The following is a 25,651-nucleotide window of genomic DNA, read 5'->3' on the forward strand; positions in this document are numbered from 1 at the left end:
TCGTAGGTGCCGGGAGGGGGGAGGAAGGTACCACCGCCGCACCCCAAAGGGGCGGGGCTCACAAGGGGGCGCGGTCTCCGGGGCGGGGCGCGGGCTCAGCGCTCGATGGGCGCGGTTCTATGTGGGCGTGGCTCATCGAAGGGCATATGTATTTGTGGGCGTGGCCTGTGCAAGGGGCGGGCCCGCGCAGGGGGCGGGGTTTCCTCAGGGGCGGGGCTCCGCTGAGGGCCGGAAGATGGCGCCACCCAGTCTCGGCCGGGCCCGTCGGCGCTGGTGGTCCCCGGCCGGGGCTTCCCCGCCTTGAGGGACCTTCGGGGCGGGTGTCCCGGCAGCTCCGGTGCCTCGGTGCCGGCGGAGATGGACCAGCGCCTGGCTGAGCTGGTGGAGGAGCTCACCACCTCGGGGGAGCCGCGGCTGGAGCCCGGCAGGATGAAGGAGCTGAAGAAGATCTGCAAGTACGGCCGGAGGGAGGGACCGAGCCGGGCCCGCTGTTGTCCCCAGGTCGGCAGTCCCGGGCGGAGCCGCCCCGAGCGCTGTTCCTGGGGCCTGCTGTGGGGACTGGGTGCTGCCAGCACAGAAGCTGCTCACTTAAAATTTAAAATAAATTACGTCCCCACGCTTACGTTTTTACGTGCTGAGCGTCTTTTTAAATATCTCCCCCTCCCTTTTCTTCGTTTTGTCCGTGCTCAGGTCGTCGGAGGAGCACATCGGCCACGCATACCACCTGCTGCTGACGCGGCTCCGAGAGGAGCACGCCGAGATGCGCTTCTCCGCCTTCCAGGTGGTGCAGGAGCTGTTCGCCAGGTCCCACCATTTCAGGACAATGCTCATCTCCAACTTCCAGGAGTTCCTGGAGCTCACGGTGGGCATAGACCACGAGCAGCCGCTTCCCCCGCCCAAGGAGGTGGCGCAGAAGCTGAGGAAAGCAGCTATCAAGGCAGTGCAGGACTGGCACGAGAAATATGGGGAGGCCTACAAGCAGCTTTCCCTGGGATACCACTTCCTAAAGCAGAACAAGAAGGTACTCAGCGTTTTTTATTCCACTGTGTGGTGTTTGGTGATGATCACCAGGAGATGTTAAAATTATGGAAACCAATAAATGTTAAAAAAAAAAAAAAAAGAAAGCTGTAGGAAGCAACATGGCCTGTAGGAGACCTCCTGTTGAGCATGGTCTTTGGAAAACAAACTCCAGGCTTTCTGTTCATCTTGCAGTACTGTAGGTATTTAAAACTCTGGTCTTGTACTCATGGCTGGGCTGTGCCTTTTTCAGGGGGCAAGTTTTGCTCACCTGCTGGCTTTCACCTACTGATTCCTGACTGGAGCCACAAGGTTTAGCTTTTTTAGGAAGGGCAGTAATAGTCATGCATTAAACTGAGGATGAACAGCTATTAAATCTTTCTATAGCTAGTTTAAATTAGCTTGACTTCTATGTCCCCTTTGCTGTACAACTTTGCCAGTGGGCATGTCTGCCACCCTCAGCTGCAGTGTTACTGTGCCAGTAAAGAGCTTTTATGAAAGAGAAATTTCATGTAAACCTTAGCTTTTAGATGTCACTTCAAGTTACTGTGTTTGGAATATTCTACTGCTTTAGTCTGCCTTCTGAGGTGCAACAGTGAAATTTGGAGCACTATTCTAGCATTCACACTACCTACAATGATAATAACAGGCTTTCAGTAAACATACTGATTTTCTTTCTCTTCACAAAGGCAGATTCAGATTCCTAACAGCAGATGAAAAGCTTTTGTGATACCTGAAGTATTTCTGTTGTTCTGGTTCCAAAGAAAGCTAATGGTGTTCCCTACTGAACTGTGCTGTGCTGGCTTTTTATACAGATTTTGGCATCTGCTCACAAAAGATGATTGTCTTTGAATTATCCTTTCTTGTCGTGTTTAAGAAAGGAACAAAACTAAATGACAGTGATGAGGAGAAGTGCAAGACTGAGACAAGGGGGCTTTAACATGTAATACAGTTTCACCCAGTTGAACACAAGTGTTCAACAGCTCTGCTGAAGTGGGGCCGGTCTGTCTGTATTCCTGGCGTCAGTGACTCCTCCCCAGTAACAACTGGGGGATCCCTCTCCAGGTTTTGAACAAGCTGTGCTATTTTCTAGAGCAGCTGGATTTGAGCTCCTCTACAAACATTAATATCAATAGAAGCAATCTCAGTTTGGTAACTCTTGTACTCAAACACTTGAGCCAAGTGGCCTTTTGCCAGTTTAATGCTTGAAGTGTGAGAAGCAACCAGAAGTTTTGGGGAGGCATTTACTACTTTTTTGTAGTAAAATACATCACTGTTGAGTTTTACTGGTTTGGCACAGTAGTATGGGGCAATTTGGGTGGAGTGTTAGCTCTGTGTGTGGTCCATAGTTGGGTCTTGCTTGGATTTTTCTCAATGATCACCAAAATCACTTTATAAACAGTCAGAAGATGACAGCTGCTGCTCCTTTAGGGTGTAAAGCTAAAGAACTCCCCCCTCTGTTGATGTTAGTAGGTCAGTAGTAATAGGTACCAAGTAGGTGCCTCTATAAATGTTTGACTTCAAGAGCACTAATGCTTCAGTATACATGAAAGTAATTGTTTTCAAAGTCCCATCTCAGAGTTTAAAATAAGTAGAAAGAGGAAAAATATTTCACATATTTCTAAATGTTTGTATATATGGGTGTGTGACTCATACTGTAGTATCTGTGTAGCTGAGGAACGCATGGATGGAATTACAGAACAGGATTTCAAACAGATCCATACAGAGTATGGTACTACTGTATTCCAATATTTTCACAAAAGTTGCAGTAATTGTCTCAGCCTGCTGTTTGGCATCCTTTCAGTTGAGCAGTTTTTTGCTCCTCAAACATTTAGTTCCATAATTGCAGACCAGCAATAAAAGGTTTCATGGTCCTTTTGGCACAGAGAATGGGAAGGAATGTGCAGATGACTCCACTGCAGGTACTCTGGCATGAGGCAGAAGTTGTGCTTTAGGGGGATGGAGCTGTGTCTGGTTTTCTGTGCAGGCCAGTCTGACAGGCAGCAAATGGTGGCTGCAGTTCCTGGGTTCTGGATCTTTGTTCTGCTTTTGTGGGCAGCGTTGCTCTTTGGGTGCATCTGTTTCTCCCAGTTCTATGTGGGGAGCTTTGCAAACCTGTAGAAAAATCAGGTCCTGAAAACCAGGAAAGCTCATTTTGGTGATCTGCTTGTTGCAGTAGGTGGTGAAACCAGAGCTTTCCCCTACCACCCTTCTGCCCACCCATTCCCTACTGAAAAACCAGCTTGGTGAGTGTGCCTATTTCCTAAACTGATGGAGACCCTCCATGCCAGTTTCTCTGACAGCTGCTAGATAAAAACATTTGTGTGACTCCAGAACTTTGTTGTAGGTTGTTGAGAGCCACTAGTGGATGTTGAAATGCTTGATCATCTAACAGTGGCAAGAAAGACAAACCTTCACTGAGTGCTTGTGATGGAGACATTGCAAGAGAGTCTGTGGGCTGCAGAATCAGCAAAGTGCAGGCTTACTCAGCATTGTCTGTCTGGCAGTTCATAAAAGTCATGTGGTAGCAATCAAAGGAAATTCTGTGTTTTTCAAAAGGGTTTCCTTCCACATTAATGCAATCAAGCCTCCCTTCTTTAAAACAGGAGTGAATTTTTGTGTTTTCAATCCCTTCTAAGACCAAACTAAAAAGAAAAAACCCAAATATTGCTAATATTTTAAGAAACAGCATTTTGAGTTATTCAGATTAATGTTTATGATTCAACCATAAGGAAGTAAGACTGAATATTTTTCCCTTCAATATCAACAATGTAATTTTAAGATCACAAATTAGGTGTTTCTTAATAAAATTGAAGGTGTTCTCTTTTACTTTCCTTTCTTTCAAAGTACTTTTTGTAAGTTTTATATATATATATACACACTAGTTGTTGTAGTGCTTATAAATTTTCCTAAATTTCTTGGTGGACATGGTGTGATGTTTTCATGTAATCTTAATATCTCCCCTGCATAGTCTCTTCCTGCTCATTCTCCCTAGCTCCTTGTCTCCAGTGCTGTGACAGAAGTCTCCCAAAGCCCTGTTTGTTCCTGCACTCTGGATATGAAAATCTAAGGAGTTTAAGGGGTTTGTTTTTCTACCTTATGATTTCCTTTTGAAAGCCATTGATCCTCAATAGTCCTTTATTAGTAGGAGTAAAAACTCTGTTCACAATTGCTGCAGTTATTGATTCAAGGGGGAGAAGAGATAAAAGGAAATGTTGCTGAGCTTCTGGCTGATGGCTGATGTTACAGGCTTTTTCACCACAGATAAGGATCTTAGGAAATGGATTTTCTATATATTTCTTACAAGAAAAATACGCTTTTTTTCTTAATTTCCTCCTTAGGTGGATTTTCAGGATGTGCATGCCAGAACTGTGGCTGAAAGGAGGAGGGAAGAGGAGAAGCAAAAACGACTGGAGAACATTTACAAAGAAAAAGTCAAAAGAACTGAAAAAGAAATGGAAGGTTGGTTGCTTTGCTTCTTTTAGTGCATTTTTTGTTTGTTTGTTTTGTTTATTTATAAAGCAACCTTTTTTAAGGTTATATAAAATAAATTGAGAGAATAGCTATCCAAATAATTGCTGACCACAGAAAACAAAAATACTGCATTTGTTGGAGCTCAACCCTCCCTTTCTCTCACCTAAAGAATATCAGGGGAAAGAAATGACTGTCGTGTGAGTTCAGTAGGAAGAGATGGAAAAGAAAGAAAATGTTATCAAGTAAAGATCCAGTCTCTAATTCAGTAAAGTATGAGTGCATCACCCCAAGTAAACAAATCATGAGACTTTTTGGAGCTAGTGACTTAATTTCTGTTAGGTACAGATTTCCCAATGCCTTGTTGGCCTATGGCATTACTTATATATACAGTCACTGTATTCCAGAAATACAGGCAATGGTCTGCACAGGAATCCTGGATGCAGTGTAGGATAACTGTGAAAAGTGTCACAGTGCAGCTAGAAAATGTAACTGGGGCCTGAGTCTTTGAGCAATATGTGCATAACAGACACATTTCTGTCTGAAATGAACAACAGAGATAGTAAGTATATTATGCTGCAGTTTAAAGGGTTATTTAGTTAAATCACTGTAATGTATATAATGCATACAATTGTGCCTGCATTTATTCTGCATGCTGGAAATGTTTTCATGCACTAGAGTGGAATTTTAAAGAGATTTAACTTTTTTAAAGTAACTTGTATCAGTAGCATCTCTTTGTGCAATATCATACATTCATAGCTATTCCTACACACAGCAATAAAATTCATGGCTGTAAAATGAATACCCGCCAACATCACTAAGAATATCTCATTGAACCTTGTTTTCTTTCTAATTCTATGAAGCACTTGAGTCATCTTTACATAGTGAAATTTTAGGGAGGCTAAGGAAAGGGGGAGCCCTGATTCTACATGTCTGGCATGTAGATTCTGAAATTCTAGATTTCCTGCTTAGGGATTGTCACTTTTATAAGGACCATTTCTGCAGAAGAGAAAGATCTGTATGCCTCAGTTGTCACTGGTGAAATGGATTACCCCTTTGGCAGTCATATTTGCTTTGTACCTCTGTGTCTGCTCTGGAGACATTAACATTTCACAGTATCTAACAATCTAACAATTATGTCTTGATAGAAATGTCCCAAGAGATTGCTGATACACTGACAGAGATGGAAAACTGTTTCCAGCTGCTGATGCCAGATCCTTTCAATTTTGGGGTGAACGAGATTGACCCGGAGCTCAGCAAACCAACATCTGCTAATGCGGCCAGACCTGCATCCCCCTTGTCCTCCCAGGGGGAAGTTACCCCATCCTCTTTGGGGTGCATGGATGATGAGCAGCCATGCTGCAGCAAGGACATTCTTCCTGTTTCTCAGTGTGTTGCAACTGCTGGAAACAAAGAGGCAGATGAGAAACCTGAGCAAGAAGAGCTGGATGGAGGCACACGCTTGGATGTTCAGTTCAGTGGCCCTGATCTCAATGATGATGATTACCAGACTTTTGTTAGGAACCATGGGCTTATTTCACATAAATATACTTTAGACCTTGAAATCTCCACAGGTACCTGGAAAAACTTCTGACATGTAGCTGGAGGCAGCCTTTCTCTGAAGTGTTTTGTGCTTGTGGTTTTGTTTCTGTTACTTAAGTGCTGAGGTTACTGAACACCACTTTGCTTTGGGACTCCTGGACACCACTTTTTTTTTTTTTTTGTAATTTTTTAAAATTTTTTTTTTTTATTTTTCTGTTCCTAGTTCCTCTAGTAACTGTTCTTAGTTTTGGGTATTCTTGTGTGTGGTTAGCAGATTTCATTAATTACCTTCTAAGACTGAACTTCTGTAATAGTTGTTGCAAGCCCATTATAGGACTTCATAGAATCTATAATGAGTCTTTTGTGTTTAAAAACAGTCTGTTTATCAAATACAATTTTCTTTTTCTTTGCTATTCACCTCTTTCTCTCTGTAGCTGGGGAATAAGCTGCTAATTTAAAAATCTTACAATTGGGTGTTTCTGAAACTTTTTCCTTGAAAGAAAGTAAGTAGTTTTGCTAGCAAGTGATTACACCATTTTTGTATAACTTTGCTAGTGTAAGTTACCTGTAGAAAAATCAGGTTTGTGTTTTGGAAGTCTCTTACAATTCCTGTCCTAAGAGAATTCCATGTACAGACAGTAAAGGTGATATCTGCTTCGTCTGTTTGCTGACAATGGGTGAAAAGTATAACTTTCACTTGGATAATGGCATACTTGGCTTCTCTGGCAATCAAGTCCCTGTTACTACCAGGGTAGGGATTATTTTGTGAATATGAAGAAATTGGTGCAATAAGGCCCAGTTCATTTGAACTTGGGACAAGTAATGAAAATAGTAAGACTGAACTAAGTCTGTGGTTTATTTGGTCATTCCTTCATAATGATGGCTTAACAACTCTTTCTGGCATGTTGGACTGAACACTTTTCATATTTTCCTTTTTAGAGTGTGTGGATAGTAATAGAATAATTAATACTGAGCAGAGAAGCATTCTCATGTTTGTAACTCTCCCTGAAGTGATCAAATGTCTTAGAGTAATTTGTCTTCTTTAGCTCCTGTGGTGAAGATACCATAAATGTCATGCACTAACTCTTTTCCCCTGTTTTGTGCAGATATAAAAGTGCAAGAGAATGAAGATAATACTGCCATCATAAACAGTGTCATGGATGCTTACAAACTTCTCAGAAATAAGTTCTGGCCTTCTGTGCAGTCCTGGATTCAGGTGGGATAAAGAGATAATTATTTTTTCTTCATTTTTTTAATAAAAACATGGTGAAACAAGGACTGGGATACAGTAAAGCTTGGGGGAGAGTGAACCAAAAGGAAATGAAGGTTAAAGAAAAAGGAACAATTAGAGAGTATTTCCATTTCAGTAAGGGTGGACTAAAGGACACTGCAGGAGCTTGTTGGATGTGGTACCTGCCTTGGGTGTGGTACCCATAGGCAATTCTTTTTTTTTTTTTTTTAAGATAGGTAAAACTTGGCTTCTGTGCAAAGTCTTAAAGTAAAACACAGCTTATTTTTGTTAGACAGCTCTCTATCAGGTTAGCAGTATGTCATGGAGGCTCCTGAGTGGAATTTGGCATACTGGAGGGCTCTCTCAGAAGGTCTTTGTAATAGTTGTTCATTCTTTGGCTTCACTAATTCCTGTTAGTTTTTATTAGGTTGTTTTTCCCTTTGGCTGCACTAGTTTTTATTAGTTTTTATAGGTAGAAAATGAATTGGCTTCACTAGTTGTTGTAACTTGTACAACAAAGGAATTTGTGATGTTGTTTAGGGAAAACTGGAAATATTTTTTTTTGGCTCAGACTTCTAGAAGAAAATAAGAATGTTGTTTTCTTGGTTTGCAGCTTCTTACCAGAGCAGGAGTCAGTGATGATCGGCTAAGACGTGCCATTGAACTCAAGAATAAAATGGAGACTGCTATGAGGAAATACAAGGAAATGGACATTTCCTTTAAAACAAGAAAAAGAAAAGTGGTGAGTTTCTTAAAATTCTGTTTTACTAGAGAGGACCATTAGTAAAGTTTAGCTTGTAAACAGAAAAATCCACAGAAAAATCTCTTAAGCCCTAACCAGGGAAACTTTTCAACACAGGTTTTATTGTAAAGTACATTAATTCAGCTGATTGTAGCTTCCCTCAAGGAGCAGTAAACACCTGTTTAATATTCCAGGAGCCTGGTTATTAGACCAAAACTTTAAGGCATCTCTGTTGTTGTTTAGGATAGAGAAGTGGGTAAATGCAGATTTTATTTCCTCTTAGTTGCTTTATGTGTAACACTGTTAAATCCTCAGCTTCTTTTGTGTGTATTTCTTGATAGATGCTGTACTGCTCATGTTCTTTCACAATTTCCTAAACTCCGAGAGTCTCTCAGTTCAGGAAAGCAAATGCTATGTAGCACTTACTCTATACTAACCATGTAATGTGATTAAGGTTATCATAGGAAAGTTTAGAGCATCAAACTTATTTCATAGAGATTAACTACCTGTGACAGTTCTTGTGAAACAGGTAGACTTTGTGAGTAAACAGAGGCTGAAAGCAATTACATTATTCAGATCCAAAATGAAGTTTGTGGCCTGTTCATGTAGATAAAAAGCAGAGCTGCATGATACTAATTTCTGTTGGCTGTGGTGAAATGAAATAACTGCATAGCTTGACATAAAAGTAAGTGTTTTGGGTCAGAGTCCAGTGTAGAGTCTGGTTTGGATTTACTGGATTGTAAGGATTTGATCTGGACATAACACCTTGAGCTAAATTGTGTAGCCTCATTTAGCCATGACTGAATGTTTTACACTTTGCCTTCATTGTACAAATGAAGCTAAATCAAGATTAATCTGGTTCATCATCTTAACACCTTCTGATGTGCCACACCAGTCAAAAATGCCAACTCTGAATGAAAAGTACTGAAAGACTGTCTTGTCAGAGGCTTTTGTCTCCAGTGAAATATGTGTGCTACCTTTATGCAACCAGCTATGAAGGAATCCAGACATCTGCTGTCATTCCTGCCATTTGCTTGACAGGACTTCATTTGCTGCACCTCTGCATGGAATATTGGTTGCTATATTTCTTGTAAGATATAAAAGACATTCAAGCCTTGATTTTTGTGGGTGTGTGTGAATGTGCACATGTGTGTGTGTTTAGAGTGGTTATTGTTACCACTTAGGAGAGTGACCAATGCTGTCTGTATGCTTATATAGCATGTTTAGAACTAATATCTATATTAATTTGAAAACTAATAAATTCCATTGCTAAAAGGGGCAAAAAGATAGGAAGCACATAGTGCTCACAGTACTTTCAAAATGAAGCAATGCAGACTGAGTTAACTTGGGCATTGAAAACAATATATAAATATTCCTAGGGTTTTTCTCCAGTGGAAAATAACCAAATTTAATGTTACTGCTGAGCTATTTTAAATTTATAACCTGAACACAGAGAGCTTTGTACAGCAGAAGGAAACTGCATAAATTATATTTTATTCATGTGTCAGATGACTTTATTGAAACATAAAAACATGGCAAATTGGGAGTCTAGTAGAACAAAATAAACAGGATCTCTTAGGCCATGGTTATTGAATCCCCATCTGTCAAATATTTGCATGTCAGCATGTGAAACACTGCACCACATCTCCTCTTCACTTGAGCATTGCTGCCTGTATTAGGTGTTGTGGCTTTGTCCAGGTATCCTTGGAGCTCTTGCTATGCCAGTTTTGCTGTCTTCTGTATCTCTGAAGCCAAGAGAAGCAGTAGTGACAGCCTGGCTGTTCTCTGCACAGCCCTGGCTCCCAGCCCCCCCTGTCCTACCAGAGCTTTACAGATGGGATTTGTTGGCACTTGGGACCAGCAAGTGCTGGACCCGCTCGTGTGTGGAGATGAGCGCGGCTGGAGATGAAGGGGAGAGTGTGAATCAATGGCTGAGTGCAGAGGGTCCCATGGGGATTGGTTTGTGGGTGGTCTGTGCCATCTCTGTGTTTGGATAGGATGGCAGTTCTGCACTCTGAGGTAGCTGTATCCTTAACTGGAGAATGTAAAGGTGAATTGTTTGTGTACTTGCTCATTTCAACTGTCATTATCATCCTGCACCACAGCAAGCCATTCTTTCAGGGGAAAAGGGGTTTTATTTAATTAGCAAATATAAAACAGAGTGACAGGGTCTTGGCAACTTGGCTGGGGACTTGGGCTTGCCCATTCTCCTGGGACTTTTTGCCCTTTCTTCGTGCTCAATCTCCATGCTTCTATGGTCACTGATTTCCCCCCTTTTCATCTGTTCTATTCTGTGTTTTGTTTCTGTTCTGTCTGGGAACAGAGAGAGTAAAGGCTTTACCCATCCTCAAACTGAGATCAAGAAAGTTGATAAAGGGAAAGGTTTATTGAGAGACAGTGAAACTGGAGATTTATTACTGTGAACTCTACTATAACTCTCAATCCCACAGAGATTTAAATTGCCACTTCAAAGAGGGAAGGTCCTCAGGTGCCTTACATTTGCCATGTGTCATTGCTACTCTCTTTTAGCTGATCAGTTACACATGGATATGGCTGAAATGCAAATAATTGTATATATCTGGAGTAAGTCTTGATGCTGCAGTTTAATATGAATATACCAGCAGTGTAGCTTGATCTAAATTACACTGAGAGCAAGAAATTGGTGGCTATGTGGCCTGATTCCACAGAAGAAATACATGCTTGGTTCACAAGGTGTGTGCTTTTGGCAATCCTTATCATTACATCCATGCTTTCCATTGTTTCTCATTTCATTTTCCATATCACAGAGCACAAGGCAGGTGCTTTGGCAGTCAGGGCTTGTTACACAATTAGCACTAGTTACTTTCTCTGAAGTTCTTTTTTACATTTGTCTTTACTGAAAAATGAAAATGTCAAACTGCTTTTCAAACCACAGGAGAACTTCCTGGAGGTTTAGGGAACTTCCCTTATATAAAGTCTCTTGAAGGAAAGCACAGAACTTTATACAGTGAGACACTTTGACTTAAAATGGTTTATAGTGACATGAACTATAACCACTTTTACTTTTCTCCTCCATGAGAGTGAAGAACACAAACCATCAGAGAGTCTTAAATACAAGGAGGGCCATCATTTCTATGTGACACACTGCCAGCCTGAGCAGCCTGTGTTTTGTGCTTGCCTCTCAGGAGCTGTGGGAGGAGAGGGAATAGAAAAGCAAAGGTTATCCTTTAACTGTCTAGAAACAAATCCCTTGAAGCAGATTTTATAATTATAAATACATCCCAGTTGCCCAGTCCACACATTCCCCATTCCCACTGCTGTGCTCCCAGTAGATCAGAAGTCAAGGCATTTTTTACAAGCTGTTACTTTTTCAAAGTACAAAAAAAAAAAAATCACAGACTACCTGTATTGGTTAAAGGCAAATGAGTTTTTGTGTGCTCCCATAGGTTATGTTCACTGTAGTTAAATCCTTGTTTGGGTGTCAGTCAGGTTTCCAACAGGAAATGCATTTTGAAGGTATAAACATTTTGAGGGTTTTGAAATTCATTTTTCTGTGAATCTGGGTTTTGGCTGAAGCCAAGTGAAGGGGGTGGGAGCTGTAAAAAGGTTTTTATTTCACGGTAGCAGAGTGCTCAGACAGGAACCATTCTTCTCCGAGTGCCTGCTCAGGATAATTCCAGTGCCCAGTAGAGGGAGTGCAAACTGCACGCTCCACATTTTTCTCTGTGCCACCTTGATCCAGAGCCAGCCATCTGCTCAGTCTGTGTTTCCAGGTAAACTTACTACGACAGCAACACCAGAGAGGTTCAAGTTAATCCGTGACTGTATGAATTATTGTAAAAGTACAGTTGTAATTATTGGCTTAGATTGGTGTTTAAATGGACACTGTTTCCAGACTTTGAATTCCTTTGCAGGAATAACTTATGATCAAATTGTTCTTAAATTTTTTTTTTCTGGTTAGATAGAGATTTGTTTCTCAATGTCTTCTTCCTTTTCTTATAATACTGGAATTTAATTTTTTTCTTGTTTAATATCTGATTTGCTGCTGATTAGATGCAAATGATCTTGCAATTTTAGAGAGGACGAGTATGTTTTAAATCATGCATGCCACCTTTCACTTACATCTTTTCCATAAAGACTTGAAATCCTGACATTGTTAATAGAAATGTAGCTCATTAGCTGGATTTTGTACACTCAAAGTATGCTTATGTGTTTACCTTGGGAAGCCATGGAAGATTTTGTACTGAGGCTGCCTAAAACTTGGGCAGACAGAATCCAGGAGGAAAGATGATGTGAGAAACATCCCATTCATGTGTCTGTCAGCAGAGGGATCATTTAACAGACCTGTTACACTTTGAATTTTAAATTTCAAGTTACATTAACAACCAGGGGTATATAGTTTTTCATTAACTGTATTCATTACTTTTTGTTTCACCTTTCCTTATCTTCTGTCAAATCTAAGCATGTGCTTGGATCTTGATTTATTCGTGTACTTAATTTTATCCGTGTGAAACATCTGGTTGAACTCAATAATGCCATTAATAATTAGATTTGGAGGAGACTGTCCTTGTGTTTTCCAGATCCTGATACTCAAACCTCACTATAATACAAGTAAGATTTTTTTCAGAAATATGAATATCAGAACATTGTTACAAATTTACAATTTAAATATTTGCTGCTAATTATTTAGTCCTAAGATGCATTAAAAGGTTTAAATTTTAATATGTTCTAAATGAAGCTAAGAGTTCTGCCAATTACTTAGTTACAACACTTGCTGATTTTTTTTTTCCCCATGTTTTCAACTACAGTTTGGCATTTTAGCAATTCTAATGTGTTATTTTTACCTAATAATTTTGTAGCTTTATAGCCAGCTCTTTTCAAGTCTGTCTTCTTGTTAAGTTAGTGCCTGCTTAAGGAAAAAAAAAAGAGCTGCACTTGAATTCTAGATTTCTTTTTCTGCTTCTGTAGCCATAGAGAATCCAGTCCTGCTGACAGCTCTCTGTAACAGCTTCCTGTACTCACTTCCTTACAGGTTTTTTTCTCTTGTTCATTTTAGAGAAGTTGTTTCTGGGGGTTAGGTAATTGTCCTCAGTGATCCCTCATAGTGCCTGAAACCACATTTCCTAAAGCATGCTCAGACCATGCAGCAAGAGAGACACCTTTGTAGAGAAGTCTTTTCCCCAGGTGTTGCTTTTTAACAAAAACTCCAGCTCTTAACAAGAAGTTGCCCTATGAAAACTGGAAGCATTTAATTTTAAGGTTTAAATGATAACTTGATGTTGATTGTTAGTATGTTTTCTATTGAGAAATATAGGAATATTTTATCTCTATATCAGCATTTTACTGAAAGATGTTCTTTACCTGATTTTATACATTGTTAGCATGCAATGTGGTCAGAATAAATAGTAAAATTTATTAATATTTATGTGGTCAAATTAGTAGCCCAGGCAACATTTAAATAGTTTGGATTTTTTGTCTAGGTTATATTTATCAAAAAAGCCAGGTCAACCATGACTGTAAAAGTAAACACAGACTACCTGGGTCATACAGGTACTTGATGCTCCCTCTTCCCTCCTTCCTGTTTTAATTGCTGTTGTTTTTATTGTCATGTTTGTCATGTTCTTATTATTTCTGTTGAAGGACCACTTTTCAGCTAAAAGAGCTTTCTATTTTTTTAAGTTTTAGTAGGATGTAGGACTGCTATAAAATAAAACACTGTAAAATTAGCCCTCAGAACAGCACTCCCTTGTTAAAGTGTCTGATCAGCTGGGTGATGGGTTTGGTTGGTTTTGTTTCTTCCCAAGAGCTGAATGTTGCTGTGGTGTGTTTTGTGCTTTACCCTGGCCATGCAGCCTGCCACTGCTATGAAGTTATTAAAAATATCTTGTTATGCAGATCTAGCCATGAATTCTTGGGGCTGTCACTGTGGCGACCTCTGAGCCCTGTGTGATTCGCAGGTCGCACAATGCAATTTGGAGCTCCTCTAATAGAGTGGAAAATAAAGGAGGATGTCTCCATCATCAGGTTAACCCTTATGTTAAGTATTTAAGTTTTTCAGGCCCAAGGGTCATCTCCCTTGATTCATCTATGAATACTGAGCAGTGTGTACTCTCTAAGTAGGAGATATAAATTTGCTTCCTGCTTTTTATCCATCCTACCTTACAAGGGGAAATAGTGTATTGAAGTGATTGTTTTTTGTGAGGTTCATAGAGGTACCTTGCTAAATGTGTATTTATAAAAATGGAAAAGGAAGAAAAGTTTTAGGCTTGAACATATATTAATGCATTTAAATTTAGCTGATGAGCAATATGAAAGTAAATATATCCACAGCTGAAATGTCTTTGCACCTGAAATCCACGATCAGAAATACATGTAAGGTTGTGTGTATCTTGCATAGAATAATTTTTTACCTGTCTGTAATTAATTAGGTTTATTCAGTTGAGATATATATTTACCTGTTATTGTTTGACTTTGAAACCTTCACTAGTTTAACTAAAACTGCTGCATCTTCCCTGAATGTGATACTTATTTTCTGAAAAATGTGGGCTGTGCAAGAGAACTTTTTTATGTACCTGCTTAAGGATTAAGATGATTTATGCAACCACGATTTTGGTGGATGGTAGGAGCTCAAGTAGTGAGGTGTGAAAATACATCTGAGGACACATCTTGAGTGGCTATTGCTAAAGAAATACTGAACTTGCCTTGCAATATCTTCCTGAGGCAATAATTTTGTCTAATGTACCAGTTTTCTAGACTGCCTTTTTTTTCTGCTCTCTGAAACCATTAAGGCACATGCTGATCCATTGGGTCTCTTGGGCATACCAATTTTTTTGAAAGGATTCATGAAGATACAGAGTCTTTTGCACTAGTTTTTGAGCTTGCCCCTCCTGGACTGTGAGAATCCTCACAGACTCTTGCTTTAGGGAAAAACTGGTTCATCAGGTAGTTGTTATATTGCTAAAGCAATTTGGAGCAAGGTATGTTCATTCTCCAGTGTACTTTGGCAAAGTGTTGGGCTGGAACCCTTCAAGCATTTTTACTAACTCCTGGAAATTAGGAAATAATGTGAAAAGTGCATTCCTAAATAAAAGACAGCCTGGCCAAGATGCTTATGTGCTGTTGAGCAACTACACCTAGAATGAATGGTGATACTTTTACAGGTGAACATAAAATGTGCTTTGCCTGGACCACATATCTAATTTGCAGTCACAGGGTTTGAATTTATGTTCATATCACAAAGTGAAGGGGAGGGAGGCTGTGTGGGAGGTTCTTATAAATACAGCTCTGTTAATAGTTTGTGTTTTCCTTGTGTTGCACATGAGAAAACTCAAGCATGGTTCTAAAATCTGTCCTAATGCCAGCATTTATTTCCATGTCACTCTGTGTTGGATGATATAAAAGAATGGAAAAGGAAGAATGTGTCTTTATATTAAAGATACACTGTTTGACTATTCAGTTTCTATTACTGGCACTGAAGATTTTTATCCCAGACACTGTTTTCTTACATAGAATATCCCCAAATTTCATTTTAACATGCCTGAAGTATGTTTTGTGTTGTGGTTGAATAAAAAATGCATGTGCTTAAGGTTGCCCCTCTAACTAGGTTCTACAGCAATAAATATTCTGGTTCCCTAACCAAAATCTTCTAGAAAAATATTTAGTTGGCTTTGAGTAGATGCACATGAGATATTGGCATGGTGGAATAATTTGCAAGATCTTTCAGTGAGGGTATTAGCATATAAATAGCAGATGCAATGACGACCATCACAGCTGAGTACATTTAATTTTTAGTTTATAAGATAGAATGGGTTTTTAAATGCATAGCCATCAAGCCTGCTGAAAGACAAATGAAGTTTAGAGTTCACTTGTCTGAGGATGCCTTACATCATTTTTTTTTAGAAAAGGGAAACAGGCATGCATAAAACTGAACAAAAGTGATTTCTTGGGTGAAAAGTAATTGAGATTGCAAACCAAGTTAATTAGACCATGCAAAATTTATTTAATGGTTCCAGCTGTAGTTTTGCAAGTGGTGTTTTAGTGAGTAGATATGACTTCTTCATGTGCTATCTTTTCTCTTGCTTCTTTTTCTAAAATAATTAGTAGTGGCCGTACATCTAGTCCTATAAACTGATTGCATTGTATATTCCAGTAATTTTATTGCTTGCTTTAATTATGATTGCAGAGACTCGGGTTTTTAAATCCTCTTAACAGAATGTAGCAGTCAATTTGTATAAAAGTGAGCAAAGGATCAAGGGCTTTTCTTCACATCTTTCCAAGTGTTGTGTGGTGGGTGGAGGCTTTTTTCACATTTATTACTGGTTGGGATGGGTGAACAAGGCCTTTGGCTGGGGCTCTGATTGCACTGAGCTGCACTAACAGATGGAGGCTGTTGGAGCACTGACTGCAAAGTAAAAGAAACAATTGCATTTCTACTGGCATCCAGTGCTTTTTCCAGGTTTTTAAAATAATGGAGAGTAATAAGGAAACATCTGTTTTTTCAAGTTTTTTTTAATGAGTTAGGGAGGAAATGATTTGATTGCACTTGTCTAGTTGGAATAGTCAGCACTATTTTAAGTTTTTAGTGAAAAATCAGGAGAATGGTGAAGATGTTCTAAGTGATTACTGTGAAAACAATGCATGTTTGTTTTCTGTCTTTTTTAAAACCATAATCTTATATGTAAATAAGTCCAGCTCAAGAATCTGAAAATTGCCTAGCTAAATCCCATTTCTTCTCACAGGAATATAGCTACCTAATTAGTGATCCTACCATGTTAAAGAAATCAACAACCAACATAGTTTTGCAAACACATCATTCTATGATTTAAATACAAAAATAAAAATCAGCATTTTAGATCAGATTAACAGGCTAAAAATTCCCTTTCCCTTGGAATTTGAGGAGCAGCAAGGTGGTGCAAGCAGCCTCTGATGTCTGGGGATCTGGTGGACCATTCTCTAGTGACAGAGAGGGGCTGTTCACCCTCCATCTGTGATCAGGCTGTGTTAGTGAGTTTCCTCATATCACCTGATAATTAGAATGGATTTGAACCCAGGAGCTTCTTTCTCACATTCTTTGACAGGTGATTGAGAAACAAGCAGTTTTGTGACTACCGATCTTCAAGGTATTCAATCTTGTACACTACAAGAAAAGCTTTAGTGTGGTATTTATCAGTTGCTCTTTTACTTTACTTCCCTTCAGCCATGGCACACTAGAAATTTCATTTGTTTTTATCTTAGTCTCCTTTTTCGTGGTTGCAAGTACCCGAACCCCTCATTCCTAAAAAGATTATAATTTACTTAATCAGCCACTTTAAAGTATTGTCTTAAGTATTTATTTCTTCTGATTTAATGGTGGATTGTTTATTTTTATTTTTTTAATTGACTGAAAAAGTTTACCTATAATGGAAACATAGATAGGAGGGGGTTGAGCTTTTCTACTACCTCTGTAGAAGTTGCTTTTTGGAATTTGAAAAACCAAAACATACTTTTCTAATTAATATTATTTCCTGTGAGCTCTGCCACTTTCTCTTGCAAGGAAAAGGAGCAAACATACATAAATGGGATGGTTCTGATGAAGTACCACTGGAATGAAGTAAATTGTGATATAACTACCTGCTATTACTGTGCCACTTCTTGAATTTCCTACAGTGACAACTTTAAAATATTAAAGAGATAACTTATTTAACTTGTTAAGGATTTTATCAAGATAAAGAATTTATGTCTGTTTGAAGGGAAAAGAGGGCTTAATTCCTGATAGTTAGCTAAGCAGTTAATTTTTTTTTCAGGAAATCTAAATTTAATAGAAGACTGCAGGGAAATTCAAGGGTGTGAACAATACGCATAATATTTTATGAAAATGACCCCCATATTTAAAATCTGGCATTATATGTTATGCATTGTAGCACCAAGTCCACATCTACCTTTTAGAAAATTAAAACACATAAATTCTGTTTAGTGTTTGATATGTGCTGCACTAGCTGAAAGCCATAATGCCCCTAAAACCTTGGGTTGCTTTTCACCTTTCATAAATTCCTGGGTAGATTCTATACAAAAAATAATTTTCAGCTCCGTGGCTCATTGTTATTCAAAGTTGATTGATTGTCGTCATTTACCCAGTGAGGAAGTTAAGTGCTCCTGTCATTTCTGAAGAGTATAATTGGGACGTTTCACAGGTCAGTGGTAGTGACAGGTTTCCCTTTTGATTAGTGTTAGACTGATAACAAAAATTACAGTTTCCTATGATTAATGTTTTCTATAGTACTTGAATGCACAGTTCATGGATTGTACCTAAACAAAGTGAATTTGCATCTGATTATGCCTTTTCTCTGTCAGGCTTCTCACGTGCTTTAAAGTTTTAGATCATGCAGGTAATACAGCAAAGTTGCTTCCAGTGCACTTTTCAAGAGGAGGATTAGTGAGATCCACTGAATTTTAGAATATTACCATACAGAGAGATATGTGCCTCGAGTGATATGAACAAATTAGGTGAAATTTCAATTAAAGATAGTACTTTGCTTTCCCTCTAGTCCTCTCAGATATGACGTGCAAAGAAGTGCTGGTATTATATCCCTGCTATTTTAGGTATCATCTGGCAACTTAAGTTAAATGATCAGGCTGGACTGAGTTTTGTCCTCTTGCTTGTTTAACACTATTTCTCTGTTCCTTAAACCTGTTGCTGTTTATTTGTTTACAGACTGAGTGAAAACAAAGGGAACACACTGAATTTACTTTCCCTTTTTATGATGTGAAAGTTAGTCAGTTTGTACATTATGACACAAAGTTGCAGACTAAGATCATCTATGACAAATTTTATCTTGATGAAATCTTTTTTTAATAGCTAGGTAAGAAATGGAACCTGAGCATGAAAATGATGATAATGTCCTACTTGTAGAATTTTACTTCTAACTTATACCATCCATTCATTATGTGTTAATGTATATCTGTGTATTAAGATCAATTAACATTTTTTGTTAGAAATTAACACAGTCCAGCTTACAATTAATTATGGCCAAAAATAAATATTGGGATTTTTTTAGGTTATTATTTATTTTAATTTTTAAGTCACATTTGATACAGCAAGGTTAGGTGCTAGATTTTTGGCTTCAGAGTATATGTATGATTTAAAGGAACTCAGCTGTGACACAAGATTAGAGTAGTGAATTAGATTGGGAAAATTCTGCTGCAGGCAAAACCTGCAGTATCCTCTGGTGCTTGTAACAACGGGTAGTTGGTATGAATATTAACAGAATCCAGGTGCACTAATAGAAGTAAAGAACACAGCTGAAAATAGTGAAAATTCTGCTATTCCTTGTCAGTTGGGCTGCTGCAATGAAGTGGAAGAAGTGATAGCCTGTGCTAGGGTTGGATTTAGTGGATACCTTTTACTATTTCCTTGTAAAAGGAAAATATGGCAAACATACAATAAAGTGCTAATTATGTTGTTGGGAATGAGGTGACTCTGAACATGAGCAAAGGAAATAAAGCTTTAAGTCTCCATCACTGTTGCCTTCTTAGGGTTGCCTTTTTGACATTTGCTTTTTTAAAGCTCTGGTAGTACAGGCCGTTTCTGGTGATGCAGATTTTTTTTAGCTTACATGCAATTTAGAAATAAAAATCATTTTCAGGTATGAAACAAGCTTAGAAAAAGTATAGATGTAATGGCACATATACAGCAATTGCTACCTAAAATTATACATAGGAAGCCACTTACATGGATGAATTACACTGGTTAGTTGGAACTCCATTTTTTTTTTTTTTTTCACTTACTCATAGATCCTCAATTTCAGACTGCAAGACAGACCTAGTGCACGTTTAGGAAAATGTTTGTTGGTCTTTATCAGAGTAGTGTGTGCTGTCTGGTGGTATAAATGGTTGGGATTTACCAAATCAGTTTAGAAATGAATGTATGAAATTATTCTTAGTGCTGTTGTGAAGAAACACACTAAACCACTGTAGTATACAGATCAGAATGTTCTTATTTGGGTCACTTTTAGCTTGCCCATTCATCAGCTTCCCCTTCTGTTTGCCTGCTCTGGTTTTTGAACTCTTAAATAATTTGTGATACCATTTAACATGCCACAGATTATTTGAGTGCTGGTAAGTGAGTAAAATCATCAAAATGAGAAGAGTTAATACTGTAATTTGCTCATTAAGTCAAAATCTTGATGTTATTTTAAGATTTTTTGGTCTTTATTTTATAGCTTCACACTTTCTCAGACTTCAACAACTGCATAGGTTCTAATGGATAAAAGGGGCTTTGAGGAAGCCCTTAGGATAGAGTATGGCTTTAGAGATAAAATGTTAAGCAAAGGCCTAATCTTAGATCAAGATTAGATACCTAATTAGGGAAATACTTTTGACATAGAGAAGTCTCAGTAGGGTTATCAGGATGTTTGCAAAATATTTTCATTGTGAAGGGAAATGAAAAACAGTCTTCATGTGAAAATAAAGAGAAAATAACCCCAACAAAAATATCTCTCTAGATGAAAGCCTCGGATGATGATGAGGATGATGATGATGAGGATGAAGATGAGTTTGTGGAGGTCCCTGAGAAAGAAGGTTATGAGCCCCACATTCCAGACCACCTGCGGAAGGAATATGGTGAGTTTGCCCAGCTGTGACAAGCTTTATCTCTGCATGTTACTGCTGCACCAAGGTAAATAAACAGCCATGCTGAAGTAATAAAGTGATCAGCAGCGTGGGTAATCTCTGCCTGCTCTGAGGAAGTCATTACATGGACACCAGAGCAGTGATTGGCTCTGGATAAACAAATACTTTTAGGAGCAAGAGCAACTGAGACGAGCAGCTTATTCCATTCCATCATCTTCCACAGGAGTTCAGAGCCAGGAGCAGCACCCTGTGTGCCTGTAGGTGTGCAGAGCACACACTGGGAGTGAAGGGATTGCAAAGTGAAGCTGGCAGTGAGCCTGAGTATTGCAAATACTGGTGCCAGTCTGGTGAGCTGGGATAAGGGGCTGTTCCATCACCTGCACTAACAGCAGCTGGATATGCACAGCCACTTCCTGCCATAGAATGACCAACCTACAGCCCTGCAGGGTGGCTCTTTCAGCTTAGGTGCTGCTGTCAGAAGATTGTAAATGCAGCTCAGCCTTCAAGTGCAGAACTACAGCCATGGAGTACATACCAGATATCAAACTATAATTTTGCATTCTTAGTAAAAGTAGATAATTTTAATATGAAGTTATATTTAGTTCTGTTTTTGTGAAATTGAGAGTGGTGTTACTGGAGAAAGTTCATCTTAATTCAACTCCAGTGCATTGCTCCTTGTCCTTTGTACCTCTTGCTTAGTAAATCTGCAGCTTTATCTCTGTGTAACTCAGTATATTTGAGGACTCCCAAGATTTCAGTGTATTGTAGAGAAGGGTAGCTGCCATCAGAAAGCTTTAAGTTAAAAACCTATAAGCACTGTCTTGCTCCTGCATTTGTCCATGGGTATTTGTGTCAGAGTGGTGCTGTTGCTGTGGCTTTTTCAATCCTGTTAATGCTTATTTTTCCCATTTCTGCAGTTTCCCTCATAAAAGTCAGGCTGCAGCTACCACCTGGAACTCGTTTTTCATATCTTTAACAGCAGCCTAAGTAATTCTAACATGCAAAAGTTCTGTTTGTACTTGCCAGCTTCCACTGGAAGTGAAATGTATTCACCTCTTCCCTTTTATCCCATCTTCCTCATGGACGCACATTTTTCAAAAATAAAGCATCTTACCATCCTTTTTACCACAAATACTTGGCTGCTATTTGAATTCCTTCTAATAGGGAAGGATAAAAGAAGAACCCTGCTGTCTACTCAGGGATATTCTAAAAATCAAAATGGATTAAGAAATTCTCAATTTGTATTTAAACTATTGCTGATAGGAAAATACATTATAGTGAAGAAGTCAATCAATCACAAAACAAAACCTCTCATTTTGTATACCTGTGGTTATGTAGGAGCTAATGGTCACACTTGGCTGTTCTTTATCTGATGTGTTCATTAAAAAATAACATTTTGAAAGAAATTAATCATTCCTGATGCTTCTGAAGACATTCAGCTTTACTTACTGCCATTTAAAGCTATTATGTAAGCTCCCAGTTTAGAAATGGTCTGAATATAACTCAGAATTCCTGAAAATCACAGGTTAGAAAATGCAAGTCTGCATGAGTGGAATGTTCTAACTGGAACGCTAAACCTCCTATGTAAAATAAAATCCCAGTGTTACATGGGAAGTGTAAGTAGCTAAAAGCTGTTTTTCCTTTTGTTGTTACTTTTCCTGAACAAGCCAGATTAACTTGATACAGTAAACCAGAAAACAAAGCTGTAAAACATGACTGTGGAAATGGATTGAAACGTGACATGTAAATTATTGATTTAAGTGTCCCTTTATTTCCTTTCACTTCTCTCACAAAGACGTATCCTACCAACAAGGTAAATTTTGTGCTTTTCCTGAGAGCTGAAAAACTTGTTAAAAATGAAAATTTATTTAGAAAGACAAGTTCTGTGCATAAGTATATAGACACATGCAGTTGTATTATCTGTGTGTTTATGTGTTAATAACTATAATCTCAAAATTGGTGATGATATTAAATATAGAAATTGAATTGAGCACGGGTGCAGTTTGGGTGGAGGTAGAATTGAACAAGTCAATTTGAATCTTGATGTATAAAATGAAATGTAAATTTGTTAAAAGAATTTAGGTGATTAGATAATTGAAGTGTGAAGATATAACCCATTAGAGGTGTCATGCCAAATTAGCATTACCAGAATTTTAATGACTTCCCATTTGTATAATCCTTATTTACACTTGCATCTGATGTCTGCAGCTGACAAGAGGCCAGCTCTCCTGTGGGACCACAGGGTCATTTAAAATACACTGTGGTGCTAAAGAGGAGTATTTGGCTGAAAAAGAAACAACACTGGAAATCATTTTTATACGGTTGCTCAGATCTCACCACTGGGCACTGATGTTGCTGATACCACTGATGTGTGACCTGCCCTTGTATGGCTGGCATTGCTAAGCCCTAGAAAATGGAGCCATTATTCATTTAAAGGAAAACTGTAGAGAGAAATAAAACCTTCTTTCCACTGGAGATTTTCCACATTCCAGCCTTTGCTGGTCAGCTGTTGGTTCCATTGGCATAAAGCTTTAGGGTGGATGAGGTAAGGGATGGATGTGCAGCCCTGACATTGCTCTTGTCCCATAGAATAGAATTTTTGGCTGATGCCAAAGAATGAGAGATTCCTTCCTGATCTTGGTGGTCTTGGCCTGGCTTGCAGCTGAGCTCTGACCCACATGGGAAGTTCTCTTTTGAGGGATGTGCTTTTCCACATAAAAATGGAACAGTTCTCAGCTCTAGTCCAAAGCACCCACTTTAGTTGGCAGTTCTTGTCTGTGTCTCATAGCAAACATTACTTACCCGTGCAGTGATGCTTTGGGGACAAGGGAGTCCTAGTGCTGTTTTACAGGAGGTGATAGAGGAAACCATCTGATTTGGGATTATTAGCATGGAAGCAGTCTATTGGTTATCAACTTTCATCTTTATCCAAAATTATATTAGGAATGACTGTGCAGTCACGAACTTTTATTTCTACTCTGGTTAATAAGATTATTTCTCTTTTATTTGAGCCTTAAGCTGAATGTTTTTATGTCTCTGATAGCTACTTTACAGGTTCACATTGCATCTTAGAGTCTGCTTGAGATTTCTTTCATATGGGAATCAAAGCTGCAGCTCCCAAGAGTTAGTTCTATCAATTTCTGAAATTCTTCCCTCTGTTTCTTACAATGTGATGTGCTTTTTCTGGGTTAGATGTCCCCAGACTGCTTTCATAATCTGATGACATCTCAGTCATGCTTTCCTGTGTGTTAAGTAGCTGCTGTTGAATCCCTGAATAGACACCCCTGTGCTGGCTAGATGGAAATTAAAAATTATGCCTAAGCATTTTCCTTCCTTGTGCAGGGATTTCTCAGTTTGTCTGGGTCCAGCTTGTCAGTCAGGTTTACTTTGTCTGGTCTTCATACCTCAGGAACTTCTGAGGGAATTCTCCCTGCATGTGAAGGATGTGGAGAGGAGTTTTATGTGGAGAAACAGCTCAGTGGAGACCTCAGCAGAAGCAAACATGGAAACTCCAGGTGTCTAAAGCACCATTGCCAGGGGCTGAGTTTGAGCCTTAGAATTACACTGTCTAAGCTAAATAAGGCTTTTACCTGACTTCTCTAAGAAGAAAAAGCATATCAGGTTTTAGAGGGGGAATGTTAGGCAGAATTACTTATTTACCTCTTTGAAATTCAGCTTCCTTTTTCCTAAATTAGGAAAATGCAAGTAACACACAGTTGTTTCTCAGCCTAACAAATCTAGTATCTAGAATAAGTTTTATATTAATAATACTATGAATCCTTTTAAGAAATCAGATATAGTTGTTGCATGATGTAAATAGCATGTGTTGATTTATCATAATTTTATTGAAAACAGATACTCAGCATTGAAGTTAAAACCCCAGACCAGAATTTCTGTAATCAAATATGTGTGTGGTCTCCATTTCTCTTAGGATATACAACTCTAGAAGTATTTGATTATAATTTTAGATGTGAGATTGTCTTGTTACTTTGGTGTGTTTTGATATATCTATATATGCACAAGTCCTGTATGGAATCACAGAATCGTCTTTAAGATTGGAAAGACCTCGAAAATCATCAAGTCCTACCTTTGAGTACTGCCATGCCCACTAAACCACAAAGTTGCCACATCTACTCATTTTTTGAATGCTTCAGGGATGGTGACTACAGTACTTCCCCAGGGAGCCTCTTCCAGTGTTTAACTGCTCTTTTCAGTGAAGAAATTTTTCCTAATATCCAACCTCAACCTCCTTTAGCACAGCTTGAACCTACAGAGACCTAGCTACACTTAGGACAATAAATGAGTAAAACTGCTTGTAATGCAGTATTTGGAATAAAGATTATCTTTTCACATTTATGAAAAAACCTGATTATCCCTTCCAACGCAATACTTCAACATCCATGTAGAAGTGTTGACTGTAGATACTTCTTCTGATGCATCCTGATCAGCTGCTCATGGAAACTCTCCTCATTCTCAGGAGAGGTCCTTCTACGTAAATAGAAATTTCTCAGAAAATCTAACAGGTTATGAGATTTATGATGTTATTGAGATTTATGATTTATTATGATTCCTACTAAAGTTGTTGGAAATTACTAATCTCTGAACAAGATGTTGGTACACTTTCAAGTAGTTTGCCACAGCAGTATCCCTCAGAGGATCTATGCAATGGCCAGGGGATGCAAAATCATAAGGAAGAAGCTTAAAAGGTGAGGGTGTAAAGTATAGAAAGGGCTTGATATAAATGCTGCATATTTGTGTTTTTCTGCTTCTTCACTGTGATTGTAAAGCAGTAAAAAGTGTGGTTAATTAATGAGAGGTAACATTATATCAACATATTCTGTAATTCCAGTAAGCCAAACTAGGTGTTTATGTAATGTTAGTGAACTCTTCTCCTTAATTAACTTCTCCATAGTTATCTTTTTTCTTTAATTTGAATTTCCAAAGGAGGATTCCAAGATTTCACATAAATGAGCATAGGTGCATTCAAAGGCACTGGGAAGCTTTACAAAGTCCAAAGCTTATTGTGCTTCCTGCAGGCATTTTCATTGTGAGCACAGTGGAGT

At 38.7% G+C, this 25,651-nt stretch overlaps 1 protein-coding gene across 3 annotated transcripts in view; it reads left to right on the forward strand.

Moving 5' to 3' along the window:
• Window positions 1-225: 225 nt before the first annotated feature.
• Window positions 226-25,651, forward strand: part of UVSSA (UV stimulated scaffold protein A) — a 44,901-nt gene continuing 19,475 nt past the window's right edge. The window contains exons 1-7 of one of the 3 annotated variants that reach the window (XM_084204424.1): window positions 226-455; window positions 691-1,021; window positions 4,359-4,479; window positions 5,637-6,062; window positions 7,137-7,246; window positions 7,875-8,003; window positions 20,462-20,579. In XM_084204424.1, the coding sequence (XP_084060550.1) occupies window positions 358-455; window positions 691-1,021; window positions 4,359-4,479; window positions 5,637-6,062; window positions 7,137-7,246; window positions 7,875-8,003; window positions 20,462-20,579 (1,333 nt within the window). In that variant the 5' untranslated portion in view covers window positions 226-357. Of the gene's footprint in view, window positions 502-690; window positions 1,022-4,358; window positions 4,480-5,636; window positions 6,063-7,136; window positions 7,247-7,874; window positions 8,004-20,461; window positions 20,580-25,651 lie in introns of all 3 variants that reach the window. The other 2 variants (XM_084204425.1, XM_084204426.1) reach the window with 2 other exon arrangements.

Source organism: Fringilla coelebs (genome assembly GCF_963513975.1).
Source record: "Fringilla coelebs genome assembly, chromosome: 4".
Taxonomy (NCBI): Eukaryota; Metazoa; Chordata; class Aves; order Passeriformes; family Fringillidae; genus Fringilla; species Fringilla coelebs.